The sequence below is a fragment of the Tribolium castaneum genome, chromosome 5, assembly GCF_031307605.1.
Source record: "Tribolium castaneum strain GA2 chromosome 5, icTriCast1.1, whole genome shotgun sequence".
Lineage (NCBI taxonomy): Eukaryota > Metazoa > Arthropoda > Insecta > Coleoptera > Tenebrionidae > Tribolium > Tribolium castaneum.
The window spans coordinates 7,973,818-7,991,070 of NC_087398.1; the positions used below are offsets into that span (position 1 = coordinate 7,973,818).

A 17,253-nucleotide genomic window follows, 5' to 3' on the forward strand; every position below is an offset into this window, starting at 1 on the left:
CTATTCAATTAACCAATCTGTGTGCAGTGGCCCCATCATACCCCGGATTATTTCGTCTTGTTCTTTCACTAATCCTTTTAATTTTCCAAAATTTAACTAACCGCACGGTCTTCATTAAATTTTAAACTATTTTAAATTAACTTTTCATGAAATTTAATTTTTTGTGATTGTGTCATCAGTCTGCCTCTCGCCGAGTGGGTTTAACTTGCACCAACTGCCACACAAGTACGACGTCTCTTTGGCGAAGAAACACAGTTGGTGAGCCTGTCTGTAATGCTTGCGGCCTTTACTTCAAGCTCCATGGAGTGAACAGGCCTTTAGCAATGAAGAAGGATAGTATCCAGGTACTGCCAACAACTATAATATTCGGCAAAAAATTTTAAATAATTATTTCAGACAAGGAAACGGAAACCTAAAGGGAGCAAGGACAGCAACTCCCGGAACGCCCTAACTAACGCCCTAGAATCCACCATTAACAATATCAAGTTGGAGCAGAGTCTACCTTCTGTTAAATTAGAACATTCCTCTTTAGGTTGGTCACTTTAAATCTTTGATTTTTGGGGTTTTAACGATTTTTTGCAGAGAATTACAACGACTTGAGGTCTATATCGTCGCTGAACCACGTGTCGCACAACACAAACTCGAATTACGTGTACAACAATCAGTCTCATCAAAGGATGTCTCCTTACACGTCACAGTCATCGCAGATGACCAACAGTTACTTCGACATGCTTCCGCAAGCGAGTCCTAGTTCGCCCTCCACGACATCACCGAGCCCCAATTCGCCACTTATTGTCAACAATAACAACAACAACAACACTAAAGTGATTATGAACGGGGAAAACAACAACATGGAGAGACCCACAGTGGTCACTTTGTCCTCATAATTGTTCTCTGAAATACCGTATCATTAGTGGACGTATAAGAATACATAATTGCAATAATATAAATATGCTTAGGGTTACTTTACCGATAAGTTGTGTTTAGGTATTTAACGAGTGTGGTCTGTTGTCCTATCTTTTATTGGAAGAGATCTCTAATTTGTTATTGTTTGACCTGTTGATCGCAAATTCGTAATTGTGAAAAGGTTATTTTCGGCTGTAATAACATGAGAATGCAACTTGTGTAACATGACAGTCTAGAAAGTAAATATTTTTGTTAAATAGCTTTATCCATAAGATTATCGAAATTTAATAACACGTTGTGATAGGGAAATGGATATTTTGCGGACATTTATTGAGAAGGAAGTTGAGTACAAAGGTAGTTTGTTATTTGTATATTATATATACTTAAAAGAAAATTTCTCTGAAATTACCAAAGACAATTGTAGTTTTTTCAACACTAGGTTTAATATTCTCGAATATCACTTTGCTTTTAAGAGTTAATTGTTTTATTTTGACTGATTGAATCTACACAAAACATTTATTTGAAAAAGGTCTGATGTACATTGTCTAGATCTTTTTATTAAGAGTGTTTATTCTAATCATTTAGAAGTTAAGGATTTTTGTTTTATTGATTATATTTTGTTGTATATTAATATCTCTCTTATTTATTGTGAGTTATTGAATTGTGAATCCACATTCCGAGTACTTGTACAGTTCGTTTACTTGTAAGGTTTAGGTTCTGTAGATATTTTGCAAAGTTAGATGCAAACACAAAATAAATTTTCTCCAAGTTACTTTTAATTTTTGTATAATCACATTTTTAAATTTTACAAATATTATTGGTTATTTACTGATATTATTATTTTGTACTGCTTGTATATTATTTCATAATAAAATAATTTAATCTTTAGAATGCCGTTTTTTTTAAACCTTAATAACCTATTAGCAAAAGAAAGGAGGTTAACAACAATTTTATAAAAAACTTCGTTAAGCACTGAAATTTTGGACACGTAGATAGGTAAAAGTACACAAGGGGATTTTATTTTGATACACTTCCGGTTTACAACAATTCAGCAACCTTGATAAATTTGTACTTATGACAAATATTTATCAAGCAGAACTGTATCTGACTGCAACATTACAAACTGCTACTAAATGAAACATTCATTCTTGTTCACTTTGTATTTAAGAAAAAATGAAAATGCTTTTTGAAATTGGAGGTGCACTAAATTTTTAAATATTTTTCCTCATTTCTACGAGTATCTACTTCATTATTATTATTGATCTAATAATAATTAAACACTGTTTTGGGATTACAATCATTATTTAGCTGTTTGCTTTGCGCGTAATACTTATTTATGGATGTGAAAAGTCTTTTATCAGCAAGATTTTATCTAATGCCTAAGTCAATAGGCAATGTGTCTACAGAACACGTCCAAATTACTGGGTTTTCTGTAACGATGGAATGGATTTTTACCATCATGAAAACTTAATCGTAAAATTTCAGCTTCTGATTTTAATAATGCCTATAATTAATCGGCCGAAAGATTTTATTCTTACAAGCAATAAAAAGTTTTCTAGATTTCTTATAGACCTGAAGATGGTTCATTGGCCGAAACGGGTAGCTTTTGAGCAAAAATTGGGAAAAGGAGCTAAATATTTTTCCAATTTTACAAAAATGTAAAAGAAAAATGATCTCTTACAAAAATGGTTTGAATTAAATGATAGGTACTTCATACATTAAAATTTTTAAAACCATTCTACATTTTTTTAATACAAACAAGAATTTATAATTGCTTGAAAATTATTCAAAATCGAATGGAACAAGTGGTAAACCATTAATGCTTAGTGAATTTATTAAATTTTATGGGGGAAATAAATATTGCCACATTTACATTCTCATTGGGAGTAAAACCAAAAACTTTATTGCATTTCTAAAAAAATGGAAAAAATTTTGGTGAGCCTCAGAACCTTGTAAGTTTCCATTTGGAGCACTTACAAGCACCTGCAGCATAGTGTGTTACCAAAAATAAACGTTACACATTTTACGTTTCAATTTTCCGTTTTGATAAAGAAAAATTAATGTTGTCACGCAGGAGTAGATACTTTGCAATTAAATCATTGTTGAAACTTGCAAACTTGCACGTATTGGCAATTGGATTAAAGATATAGGCTCTTAGGTATAACACACTCAAACTAAAATTACTATTCTTTTTATTAGCAGGGTGCGAAGCTTAACTGAATTATGTGTGTTGTTGTTGATCATCTCTTTCCAATGTGGTACGGACACTTTCGATTTAGTGTAGGTACCTATTATACCTACCTACCATGGAAACTAAAGTTCCATCGTATACTCGTAATAATGATGTAAGTATCTCTTTTCGTATTTTTCAATTCAGGTAAGTATTTTCTGCAAAGACTTTTTTATTACACCTACTGCTAAAAAAGGTGCTAGGTTCATGTTTAGAGAGTATTCAAAAGCAATCAACATTAACATTTTTATATCTTTTTTATTTTATTTTAACTGTATAGACAATTCTAAGCAAACCCTTAATAACAAAACCCGTGGCAATAAGTTTCTTAAAAAGAAATTAAAGACATTGGTAACTTAAAAAACCACTTTGGCTTAAATAATAGTGCAAAAAAAATTTACTACACCAGCAAAAACCGTTTTTTATATAGCTGCTCAGCTCTCTAGTTTAAAGTTGTAAAGTTAGGATTAGGTATGATGTCACAAGGGCCTTGCCAGCCAACTTCAAGATCAAATAAATAGTTCTGGATTTTATGAAGACAAAATTTAAAACTAAAAGGATTAATTGAATTTCGGTGAAGATAGTTATGTGAAAAATAAAAGTGTGCAAGATTTTTGCCAATTTTTGATTACTGAGAGGGTTCAGTGATAACTGATAAGACGGTAAATAAAGCGGTTATGATGTCCCGATTGCTAAATTTCGAAACCATTATCTCTGTTAGTTTTCATCGCAGGAAATCTTGAAAACAATTTACTGACATAAAATGAAAAATATTTCCAATTTCTATTAAAAAATAAAATGTATAGTAGATATAATTTGCCATAAATGCCTTTAAAAAGATTTTTTACAAAGTATAGATTGAAATTTAACGTTAGTTTTTTGATTCATTATGGCAAAAATATATTTTGTTAACAACAATTTATAATTAATTATTTAATTATGTGGCTTTTAAATCTTCTTCAAGTCCAAGCTGTGGAAGAAAGGGCTAAAAATTAGAATAAGATCACTCACCTAAGATTAGAGTAAAGTAGGAGATGTTTTTTGTAATAAATTTGATTTAATTGAATTATGTACCATATTTATTGATCAAACCTCACAGGTAAAAGTTATTGTAAAGAGGTAGGTATTATTCAATAGTAAAAAATAAGAAAAAAATGCAATTATTCTCTTATACAAATATTTTCCTCAAATCTGCTTTTTGTTCTAGTCGATGCTTTAAAAAGAAAGACAAAATTAGAAATGCATCAACTGATTTAGATTTTTTTCATTCAATAATTAAAATTTGAAATTTGGGCTAAATAGTTCCAATTTGAGTCAAACACGCCCAAAACCATTCCTTTTTAGTGATTTCCGCCATTACAAATGCGTGCGAAATCACAATCACGTGATAGATTTTTATTCCTACTTCACTGCATAGCAACGTACAATAATTGCTATTGGTTATTGACACTACAAGGCGTGGCGCAAAAATTAAGGAAAATGCATATGATTTCGCATAAAATTATTATCAAATTTCATGAAAATGAGAATGAAAGTAACTAAAGCACCGAAAATTTTACAGCAATTGATGATTTATAAATAGAAATTTGTCACTTTCCTGCTATACACATGTCAGTTTTTGATAAGTTATCTCTCACCTATCGATGCCTATATTCAATATGGCGGCTTCCTCTCTTTTTCGCTTTCATCTAATTAGCTGAGTTTTATTAATTGTTGTAAAGACACCTAATAAGAAACATCATCTAGTACAGCGTTTTTAAATATTTTTCAACTGCAAAAAACACTGTGGTCTCTCTAACACTTTTAACGAGAAATTGGTGAGTAGGCACTCATTTTTATTCATTTTTCCGCAATTTTTTTGGGATTATTGGTTTATAAACTAAGTCTCAGTCGATATCTAAAGCAATACTACTGATATTTTTCTATCAGCCCTTAACTGCTTGCTTTAACTGTTAACATATCACCAGATAGGTAGAACATAGATAAAGTTTCACAAGCAGCCTTTTATTTATTGATGAAGGCGTCATGACACAATATTTTTTAATACATACTAGCTGTTTTATTTTTATTTTAAAATTTACACTTTTTGAACTAAAACGTGCTAAAATAGTATGCTACAACTGAGGAAAAAGCTGGAGTTAATTTAGATATTGGTCCGAGTATTAGGCATTTTAAACCATTTTAGTTTTCAAAGCAGTTGGTCGAATTAAATGTTAGCCACGTATAATGATCTGTACCTACAATGGTGTTGCAGTTTTTTGCTTTTTTGGCGAATTACCCTGTTTATTGTGAAATTTCTTTTGCCACGTCAGGGGGTGTGATGTTAGTTTTTTTGTGATTAAAATCAAAAGTATAATTTAGATGTTATCAGCTCGGGAAAACAAAATAAGATTAAATTGTTTACTATAATTATGTATTTTATTACCTAGAAGTTACCTATCTAGCGATTTGAGGTTAAGGACATTAACACAAGATAGCATTATGTTCATAATATTTAGTAAGGAATTCCCTGTAACCATGTGGGGAAGAATTTTCGAAATTTTTTATTTCTTTCCATAAAACAGCGATCGAGAAACGATTGCCATTTTGTAACTACGACATCGACAAAATGGCGGCTGCGCGCCTCCTACTCTAGTTTCATGAATCAGTTATATATTAGACAGAGCAGAGAAAACATCATTTAACTACGCCAAGTGATCAAACGGTTTATTGTCCTGTGAACACACGTTACTGTGGCGCGTAAGTACAATCAAATTCGAAACGATATTTTTAATTAAATTAAATTCCGGTTCATTAAGAGGCAGTACTTGTATAAGTTTAATTCTATTGCAATAATATTTTATAGCGCGTATTTTGTAATAAATATATCAGGTATTTGTAATTTGACAACACAATTTTTCACCAAAATGATGGTGCCTTATGATTATTTACTTGCGATTGAAATCTGCGGAATTAACAGAAAAAAATAGTTTTTGAATTAAAAGCTGTAATTAATTAGCGTTGAAAATAATATTTATTTATTATGGGTTTGATTGAGCGCTCGTAAATTAAGGTAGGTAACAAAGAGACAGTGGATTCGAGATTAAGGTAAAATGGTACAATTTAATAAATAAATGTCGAAAATTTTAGTCATTTCTCATACAACTCAGTTTGAAAACCTACCAAAATGATTTGTTTTGTTGTGCCTTCTTTTGGTCTAAATTAAAAAAAAATCTACAACTACTGAAGTAGAATTAGATGCTTGTATAAAGTCCAGTACCTACACCCCTTTTAAATTACACGTAATTAGGTACGTGCCCTAATTTTAGACATGAAAGCAAGATTTACCGATGCCTGAGAACAATTTATGTATAATTTTCTACACGCGCTAGCGAAAAATAACGCGAAATAAAAAAGGTGTGGCACTTGTTTTCTGGGTAAAAAGTGTATTATTTTGTAATTTATAACCTATAGTGCAACAAATAAATTTACTACAGCGTAAAATAATTTGTTTCAACAATGTTTTCATTCCGAACGTGCAATAATTATTATACAGTATCTAAGAAACTTAAAAAGTCTAAAATAAAATTAATATTTTTGAACTGGGCATTCGATTTGGTTTTCTAAGGGCAGGTTTAAGTACAACATTAACTTGCCATTTTTCAAAGTAATGTAACTCATTTCAAATTAATTTAATCCTCAATTAAATTAATTCGGCTGCTATAAGCCGGCCCTTTTATGCTTCTTTTCTTGATTTTAATGTTAAACTGGGTCAAATTAAGAATTATGTATCTTGAATTTTATTCTCGACATTTGCCAATATTTCAAAATTTTTTATTTTTGTTTATGATATTATTATTACAGATTATATTGATAAAAATATTAGCACCTGAAGAAAGTTAAATAAGATATATTTACTTACTTAACGGGCTTATCTTTGCAGCAATTTTCCTTATGATTCGTCAATTCAAGTCCTGGTATAATCTCATCACCACTTTATTTTAAAGAAGTTTTAAAAAGGTTATTTTTATTAGTTTTTTGCATATGATAATATGATTTCTTCAAATAAAACATTTAATGAAGATATCTTGACGTTAAATGGGTGTTATTAATCAAAGTATTTTCCGATATTTTAAGCAGTTCTCGTAATGACTTACACACGTCTATTTAATAGTATTTTTGAAAATGCAAAAATCAGCTGATGCATTTATCTGTTTTTTTTTATTAACTTAGTTTAAAAATTTATAGCACAAGTCAATAAACAAATGCATCTACTGATATCTGAAATAAGCGTTTTTTTAAGTAGTACCTACATAAGATAAATTAGTCTTTTAACACGTTATATGTTAATGATAAACAAGCCCTTCTTGGTCTTCTTGTAAGAATTCTAATTTACAGAAGCGGGGATTTATTGAAAAAATTTAACAGCTTTTTCGTTTTTGAATATTTTTTTAGAAACTTTACGGGCGATTAGAAAAATTGGTAGGTTTGGTAGTAGATAAAAATCTTGTTAAATAAGGAAAACTTTCGTATTACACTTGTTTTAAAAATAGATGACATCATTAACAGATTAGTCGGATTGGCTTCTATTTATTAGCGGAGATTTTATGTAACACAACGTTTTAATTGAATGTCAGCTTGTGTACCTCCCCCACGAGGTTATAAATGTAAAAACTTTTAGTCCTAATAAATTTTTTATTTGTTTTGATGTGCGTCACCTGCAGCTTTTACAAGTAACCTAATGTTTTATTAATAAAATTCATTTAATTCATTTATTCTTAACAATATAATGGCCCAACTTTTTGAAAAAATTAAGATCGGTACCTATAGGTACTTATTATTAAAGTTTCTGTTTACTGATATTAGTCATATTTACTTACCAACATCAAATACACGTTGTTACACTTCTCTTGCGAAATGGATGGGTTTTTTTTTTTAAAGTAGGTACATACTTACTTTAGCCTTGAGCTTTTACAATTTTTATGAGACTTTGACGTCAAAAGTTATCGGAGCAATGGATGACGTCATACATCATACCTTCGAGTATTTGTTTTTTATTCATCTGGTATTACAGTGTAATACAAATTTTTACATATAATTTTTGCGATACTTTATGTACCTATACCTATACCTATACCTTCAAGTTTATTTATGTCAAAATGTAATAAAATTGATGATCTAATTAAATAAAGGCTTATGCCTGCCTGTTTATAATGACACATTTTAGGTGGTACTCGTATGTCAACTCAAAACGACCAAAAAAGCTAGCAATAAAATTTTAGTAAAAGAGCTGTTTTAAGTGGTCTGAATCATTGCCATAGGCAAATAATATGATGCGGGATTTGTTTATCAAGCCTTGAATTATTGGGACATTTCCACCAACTTTTATAGAATCCAATAACACATTTTTGGTAAATCCTTTCATTCGCGTGGCGGAAACGGATATGCTGTTCAAATACATCTCACCTTCCGCCGATCCGTTCGCACCTTCCACTACCGGTAACCAAGTCACAGACGGAGAATAACAAAACTGTCGTTCAGAAAATCTGTATTTTGCAACACCTTCCTAAAAATTAACATTAAATACTTGGCCGGCTGTGTGTGGCGTATACATTTTACACACACATCCATTTTCAACACGCCTCAATTTATCTCCTGTTTGCTCAAACTGTTTGCAATGAGTTAAAATAAACCAGAGTGCACGTCGTGTAGTCAAATTAAATCGGTCCACCTAAACCACACTTCTTTTTAAAACAATTACTTCCTACTCCAGGTCATTGTTTCCCCCATTTCTCATTTGGCACCTAGTCCGCCATGGAACCAAACGAGCAACAAGAAGAGGTAAAGCCGAAACCTCAAGAAACCACCGAAACCGAACAAGCCACCACCAGTGTCATAATACGCCGCCAAGTCATAACCACCGCTGGAACAATCGAAGACAACATCGAAGAAGTTGAGCAAATAGCCGGCGAAGAAATCGTCAACACTTCCGATTCACCTGTGCAACAAGTGGCCGTAGATCAAGAACCGAATGTGGTTCAAATTGTACAATATGAAGACCAACCGGCTTCCGAACAACATTACGAAGAAGGGGCGCCATCAGTGTACGTGTGCACCACGGAAGCATATCACGCTCAAACCGACTATCCTCAGCAGGAAACGGTGGCTTACACCACGCTCGATATTCCCGCAAACGCTCAAGCCATTACAACGATTGAGACGACTGAATATGCAGATTTGGAGAGTGTTAACAACACCACATACAGTGCCCAATATGGAAGTAATGACGCCACGCAATATATCCATACACAGTACCCAGCTGATTATGGAAATTATCCAGGGGAGAGGGCTGGGGCAGAAAGCCCACAAACGGCACTCTTCAGGAACACCGACCCAAATCTTGCCTCATCCAGATATTCGGTAAGTCCTAATTTTCTCTTGTCAGTGTTTTCGTTATTTATCGCGTGCGTCAGATCCGCAATAAGGTGACCAAATGTCCTGATTTAGCCTGGACAGGTTTAATTTTTACAGTGTTGTTTTGATTTTAATACAGAGAGACCGAAATGTCCTGGTTAACATGAGATTGTTAATTAAACAATAAAGAATAAAACAAAGTTTCCGGATGAAGAGGAAAACCGTTTACATTACTTTAATTTTTCAACACTTTTTTATCAAATTTCCCAAGAATTCTTGCTTTGAATTTTTTTTTATTTAACTCAGGATGTAAAAATCTTTTGGTCACTTGAAAAATTTTATTACACTCAATTCACAATAAACAAATTAATATTAGTGTAATTTGTATATGTAGATTTTTATAAAAATTTGTAAAAAGCAAAAAAAAAATGAGTGATCAGGTAAGTAGATAGATAGCGGTGACGAAAATATCAACAACCAACAAGCTTTTCTTTATGATTGTTTTATGCCAATATTTTACACTTTGTATTGTTGTTGTTATTAATGTCCTGATTTTAAATTCGTTTAAAGTTGGTTACCTTATAAAGCGAAATAAATGAAAGTTAAAATTTAGTGTTTTTTATTTTTATAATTACTTTATCATATAAGCATGTATTCTTTTATTAAATCAACAAAAAATAAAATGGAAACGGATACGTTAGTATAATGCTCTGAAAATAAAGAAAATCTGAAAATCTCTGTTGAAATTGAAACATATTTCTTCATTGTAAGCTCTTGCTAGTATGCTTCGTGAAAAACATATTTTACGAGTAGATTCAAATCAAACATTTGGTATGTGGTGGTATACCCCTAAAAAATGATAAAGTGTTCAAGCGATTTGAAAGTCTCTATTAGTGACTTTTAAATATTATTAAATTATTTTTTCCTACGATGAGCGTAGATACAAACGTCCTGACCTCCTGACTTACCTAAAATTATTTTAAGTATACAGGCAGTTTTCGAAATCAGCTACAAGACATACTTAGGTTGTTAAATCAAGCATCCTAAAGCTACATTGTTGTCGGTCGATTTTGATTGGTATTTAAAATAATTTGATTTTCTTGACGAAAACACGTTTTAAAAAAAACTATTACATAAAGACTAAGAACTTTAGAAAAGTAGGACTTACACTAGCCATAGACAAGTGAATTTAAAATAACGCATTTTTTTTCTTACTGCTTAATTAAAAATTAAATTAAATCACAAAACTTATCTATAATTCTATCTTTTTGTTTTTATTTATTTCTTTATACTTTCTTTTTCTTATTTTTATTTCTTTTTATTATATTCTTATTTTTTGATAATTTATCTTAGGTTCTTATTTTCTAAAGGGTCATTTTTATTTTTTTATTCTTCGACACTGTTAAAATTTTCGATTTTTTCCTGTGTAAGGAAATTTTGTCAATTGTTAACAGATTTAAAGCAATTATTTTAAAGAAGAAACTACAAAATTAGAAGATATAACTTTTTTTAGCTCACTGGAATCAAGAAGATAAATAAATGAAGAGGTTTGTTGCAATTGAATAACTTAAAATTTTTAATGGAAACCCTATTTATTAATTTCGTATCTAAAAAACTTTTTAATTGTCTTTCTAAAAACATCAACAGTAAGTGTCTTTTACTGACTTCTTAGAAGATATACAACTTTAACCATTAAAAAATTATTACCTATTTTTTAATTTTTTTTTACTACTATCAACTGTTTATTGTTTGTTTATTGTAAATTTTCAATACTTTATACAATAATTAGTTTTCAGCAAAAAGTACATTTCTGCTGAAATTCACTTATAATAAAGACTAACAATTTTTTAGTTATTAACATTAGACACTTGAAACTTTATGTTTTTAAATAGACAATTTAACAATAATTGGAACACAATAATAAAAGATCAGGTGTTTTATTTAACTTTTTTCAAGTTATTCAACTTTCATTTCAAAAACTATGCAAAATCGACTTATGCAAACTTATGAAATGATTTATTTAAAAAAAAACGTAAGTTTGTATTGTAGCTCATTTCTGAAACTCTTATTTTTTGAAAATAATTTTAGGTGATAGAGGAGATTAGTATCTATGGCTTTTGTAAACCAAAATATTTATTTTTCAAAGATTTAAAGATCATTAATGGACTTTTTCAACTCACTGGGACAGCCTGTATATTGTCGTAAAACTCATGAAAAGAGAAGGTTATGATTGTTTGACGCTTTCGGTTAAAAGCTCGGTTAAAAGACAAAAAAAAGTTGATAGACTCTGAAATTTTTTGAAGAATCTCATGCCAGATTCTAAATATTTCAAGTAAATAATATTCAAGGAGCAGATTTTACTCAAAAAATATCAACGTCATGCATGGATTACAACACTATTTTCAAAATTTGTTTATTTATCGGAAGGGTCAAATACAGTCTAGAAATCCCTTCCAGCAGTTCGAAGTGTCTAACCAAAGCATCACTAATCAGGTGGTGATGAATGCCAACGGGACGTATCCCCAATTCACAACGCAGAATCCAGGTTGGCCCAACGCTGGAGCTGCTGAGTACACATATGCACCCGCAAACGTGTCTCTTCACCAAGCAGACAGTACTCACCAACAGTACGCAAATTCGACTTGGTCCAACACTGCAGCCGTTGAGGACTCACCTAGAGGACAATATCGAGAGGTACATATCAAAGAATGCGTGAATTGCGGTGCCAGTGTTACCCCTCTATGGCGTAGAGATGGTACCGGTCACTATCTCTGTAATGCTTGCGGTCTCTATAACAAAATTAATGGTGTTAATAGACCACCAGTGAGGCCTCCCAAAAAGCCACAGGCGGTAAGTTTGAATTTAGGATACAAAATTTTTGTCGTGATTTTTGTGCTGATTTTACCCACATTCTTCTCACCACAGACCAGTGCGGTTGTCCTTTTTGGTCCCACAACCTAATTTCACTAAATCCGTCATTACATCTTCAAACTCGCATTTTCTCAGTTTTTTATCTCTTCTTTATCCTGTCTTCACTCTGTAGCTTTTTGGTAGGTTCGTAGAACGTTTTTTTCAATTGAAAATTTTATTACAATTAACCATTTGTCGCCTGTTACCTCAAATTTTTTATAACTATTTTTGACAAAATGTAGAAAAAGCACCTACATGTACATTATCTGTTTTTCAAATTTTAGCAAATTTAGACTCATTACGCTACATACTTATAGGAAGCAGAAGATAAGAACGAAACCAGTAACAGCATATTTAATTAAAACTAGTCATTACCCAATGGTTTAGACTCATTACGCTACATACTTATAGGAAGCAGAAGATAAGAACGAAACCAGTAACAGCATATTTAATTAAAACTAGTCATTACCCAATGGTTTATTTTAATATTGTTTTAGATTATGATTGTTATTTGTGCAATTATAGAACCAACCTTGAATACCTTATCACTTTCTAAGATTAGAACCCGTCTCACAAAACATGAGGTGGAATAGGTTTTCGTGAGAATTTGCACTATTTTCTTAAATAATGTTAATACAAATTTTATACAAATTATACCTTGGGCCATCACTGACATTCGATTTTATATTCTTAAGAAATTTTTCGTGATGAAAACTTGATTAATTGAGTTATTATTTAAATATTGAATAATTATTTTCTACTAAATTAGTCTCAAATAAAGACCTGACAACATTAAAAATTTAATGAATTGCATTTTGAAAGAGGTTCAACATCCTGATATCAAATTATCTTGATGTGCAGTTGGTGATATGGGGTCCAAATAAAGCAGCGAGATTTGACTTCCGTTTCAGTAAATCATTGTAGATTTGGAGTATAGGTAGTACTTTTCCGTTTGATTTTAGTCACGTAGACACAAATTGCTACAATCATGAAGGCAACACGAAATATACATTTTCAAATAAAAAACACACAAAATGCTGTTTGCTTTAAAAACGTGGCAAAAATAGGTCGGTTAAGTGTACTTAGTGATAAGAGGTTCTACGAAATTGAGTTTAAGATCTCCGTACTTATGTCTGATGCATAAAACGTTATATAAAATTCTCATTTGTTTATGTACGATGTGACAGCGTTTTTTGGTATATAGCAACCTGGACCGAGAAGAAATGGGGTCCAATGTGCCAACTGTAAAACGGGGAACACCACCCTTTGGAGAAGAAACAATCAGGGAGAGCCCGTCTGTAACGCCTGTGGACTGTATTTCAAACTCCACAATGTAAGTGACTTTTTCAGGAAAATTAAGTTTCAAGGTTCAAATATGGATTGTGTCAACATTTGTTGAATTGGCGACGATTTCCGGTATTTGTCTCCACTTAGCGACTATTCAGCGAAATTGTGACCTAGCTTTTCTTTTTATTAAGCCGGAAAGGAAACCGCCCCTTTCAAGGGTATGAGTAGTTGTTTGAAAAGTCCCATTGTTAATTATTTTTTCCGGAAAAAGTTTATTTGCTGAAAATTGTGGCTTGTTATTTAGAACGTTAAAGGTGTGGACGGTCATGTTGACTTAATCTGACGTAATTTTTATTTGACGGTAAAATAAACAGAAACTTTTCCCCGTTCTTTTTGGTTTTGTGACATTTTGTGTCAATATCGGGATATATTTGTCGATGACAGCCGTGCCCGTGTTCGCTGATAAGCCACGAAGCTTATTTTATAAACCCAATAAACCGAACTGATCGCAGGAACACAAAATAGTGTTACATTTTTGGTAGTTTTGCATAATCGGGCATTGCCAAAAATCAGACAAACAGTCTGGTAACTAATCTAAGATACAGAATATTTATATGATAGGCCATATCTCGTCACTTGTTCAAAAATATCAGTTTATCCGGGGTTGATGCATTTTACTATCACTTTTTGATATAGTAGTTATAAAAACAAAAAAATCTCTGGTAAATATAAGATATAATATCTGTTACGTTCCCAAGATAATGTTCATTCATGCTACGATTTTTGATAATGGTTAACGCAATTGCAGGTCAACCGACCCCTAAGTATGAAAAAAGAGGGCATTCAAACCCGGAAACGAAGACCAAAAAGCTCCAACTCTCACAGTCAACCAGCTCCAAGCACCAGTCAAGGGTTAATTCCAGCTAGAATGGGTGAGGCTTTAATAATTCATAATTATTGATTTAACAATTTATTGAAGCTATAAAATGAAAATTTAATGTGTAAAACCACGTTGAAAAGAGAATTTTGTCATTTAGGTGATAATAATCTGAGTGCTGTGTAAATAATCGTAGCTGACAAGCGAGTGATAAGGATTAAGTTAATTTTATATATTTGCCCCTATTATCACTACTAACATGTACACATAACACGTCTATACTATATTAAAAGTGTGTTTTACTCGTTTTTGTTTCAAAAACAACGTTTGAATTATTTAGATTTTTTGACTTCTCGAATTCCTGCAAATGCAAAAAATAAATGAAAAATAATTTTAATAATAACATAGTTTCGTTAAACCTGCTACGCATTATAATACTAAAATTGTGTGCGTTATGACGTTACAAAAACTTACGACATCCCTATTTACAGAATAGACGCAATCAAACACCACTATCATAAGTTATATCATGTTTAAGTAAGATTTTAAAGATAAAATCGTGCAAGTGATGGTGTTAAAAATAGTCGTGTCATTGTAGAAACGCAAGCATAAATTTTGCAAATTATTTTCAAATATTGTATCTGTATATATTTTTAATTTTGTTCCAGTTACTCACCATGGATATTACCCTCCAAATTTACAGGAGGTTGCTTCCGATCAATACCAATTGCCTGTAACAAATTATCAAATAAATCAGTATCAACAAAGACTCCCAGGAGCTGAGCAACTTACAAGACCAATTCCGCAAAAGTAAGCAAAGGTTTCTTTCATACACGCACAAATGTTTTTGAAAATTCTGAATAGGTAAATACAAGAAAACCTTTTTTGAAAAGTAATACTGTAATACAAGATAATGTAAACACAAATTGTTAACAATTAAACAAAAATTTGCATTTATAGTAAAATTTGACTAATGTGATAATGATCCGACTGAAAAGCTTTGAGCTTTATTTTCATGTTTTGGGCTTGCTGTGCCCTCTAGTGAGAGCGTTTCAAACCGAACGAGCACGTTTTCTGTAACTCGGCTTGGTGCACTTTTAAATTTAGTTTTATCTTTACTGTTTTGGTATTTAAGTATAATAAAATATTAGTTTTTCCACAGCGTAACTCCACTGGAGCCGATACAAATATCTCAAAGCGATGAACAAACCAGTGTTATAACATCGACATCACAAAGCACTCGTTTTCGCCATCATGACGACGAAGACGACGACACTAATCCAAATGCTTGAAAACTTGTTCCAACACAAACTATTTGCGATGTTTTTGGATACAACTGTTTCTTCTTCGTCTTGCGTAGTTTTAGCAAGTTTTTAGAATTAGTAATTGAAAAGATTTGCAGTACTTAATTGAAATACACTATAATAAGTCTAAATATTTACTAATAATCTAGATAAACTTGCCAATAATATTTAATAGGATTTAGTTACCTGTTTGAAGACATGTTTAAGTTTTACCGAACAAAAGTTCTCACTTTTTTCAGATATTTCTTTATCCAAAACGATCGTAAAAGTGAATGTATATACACAATACCTTTCTAAAACATGTAATATTGATTCCTAGTCACCTTCTAACGATTTAAAGTCAGACATTACTTTAAGTTATATTTTTAATATTTATGTGTTTGAAATTTTACTTAGTTAGGTTTTTGTTTTTTGCCTTATTGTCCAAAGATAACAAAAAAAAATTTATTACATTAGGTATATTTTACGCTGTGATAATTCGAATTTTTTTAGTAACTTATTTTGCCATTTTTCTTATGTATCTGGATAATGTGCCATTATAAATAGTTACTAAATTATAAAGGGTAGTGGATTCAGTTTTATTTATTGTAATTGGCTTTTTAATTTAATAAAAAATTACATTTTATAATGTTTACACATTTTACCTAATTACGTTCCCAACTAGGTAACAAAATACTTTGATCAGAAAAATATTTTTTTCATTTTAGAAGTTTCCGGAATAATACTTTTTTCAAAGAAATTTTCCAAGTCATAATGCTTTAAGCAAAAGAATCAGATTATACTTAATTTACATACAAATTGTTTTCACTATAAATACCTATCTTGATTCTGTAGGTTCAAATATTACTGCTTTTTCCACAAATTTAATGTTGTGTGAACATTCTAATAACTTTATTATTAAAATATAATTTTTTTGCTGAATTGGTGAGGTTAATTTGTTAAGAAGAGATATTTTATAAAAGAAAAAAATGGTTTGTTTGTAAAATAAGCTGTAAGTGGATATTCGTGCAAGATTCGGTTCCTGGAAAAGTAGAACTGTCGCGGGCTATAATTTATTGACTGGACTGCAGAATGCAAACGAGATTCGATAAGCCATGCTTATGTTGTTCATTTTGGGTGGACACTAAATATTTTTGTTATGTGATGTGAGTATTTAGGAAAAGACGGTTTTACTCTGACAGTTCAGTAAACTTTTTTGTTACATACCTATGAGGTCATACAAAAAATTACAAATGAATGAAGGCTTCTTGTCCTTTTTTAATTCTTAAAAATTGGTAACTAATATACATATTTCCTACTCATACCAACCAGAATTAATTGTGTGATAGTGTCTGTTGAGTAAATTT

At 31.2% G+C, this 17,253-nt stretch overlaps 2 protein-coding genes across 10 annotated transcripts in view; both read left to right on the forward strand.

Moving 5' to 3' along the window:
- Positions 1-1,797, forward strand: part of LOC661909 (transcription factor GATA-4) — a 28,184-nt gene extending 26,387 nt beyond the window's left edge. For all 3 annotated transcript variants that reach the window (XM_968040.5, XM_008202273.3, XM_008202274.3), the window contains exons 7-9: positions 180-344; positions 397-532; positions 583-1,797. In XM_968040.5, coding sequence (XP_973133.4) covers positions 180-344; positions 397-532; positions 583-887 — 606 coding nt within the window. In that variant the 3' untranslated portion in view covers positions 888-1,797. The remainder of the gene's footprint in view (positions 1-179; positions 345-396; positions 533-582) is intronic.
- A 1,284-nt stretch (positions 1,798-3,081) lies between these two features.
- On the forward strand, positions 3,082-16,509 carry LOC103314939 (transcription factor GATA-4). Of its 7 annotated transcripts, none has more exons than XM_064356894.1 (7): positions 3,082-3,251; positions 8,889-9,535; positions 11,987-12,379; positions 13,644-13,772; positions 14,535-14,658; positions 15,272-15,413; positions 15,766-16,509. In XM_064356894.1, the coding sequence occupies exons 2-7, from the start codon at positions 8,930-8,932 to the stop codon at positions 15,893-15,895; spliced, it is 1,524 nt and encodes a 507-aa protein (XP_064212964.1). In that variant the 5' UTR covers positions 3,082-3,251; positions 8,889-8,929; the 3' UTR covers positions 15,896-16,509. The 7 variants fall into 7 exon arrangements, with proteins under 7 accessions (XP_064212964.1, XP_008200490.2, XP_064212965.1 ...); XM_008202268.3 differs by lacking the exon at positions 3,082-3,251 and adding an exon at positions 4,779-4,953; XM_064356895.1 differs by lacking the exon at positions 3,082-3,251 and adding an exon at positions 5,743-5,875 and having other exon boundaries at positions 11,990-12,379.
- The last annotated feature ends 744 nt before the right edge of the window (positions 16,510-17,253 follow it).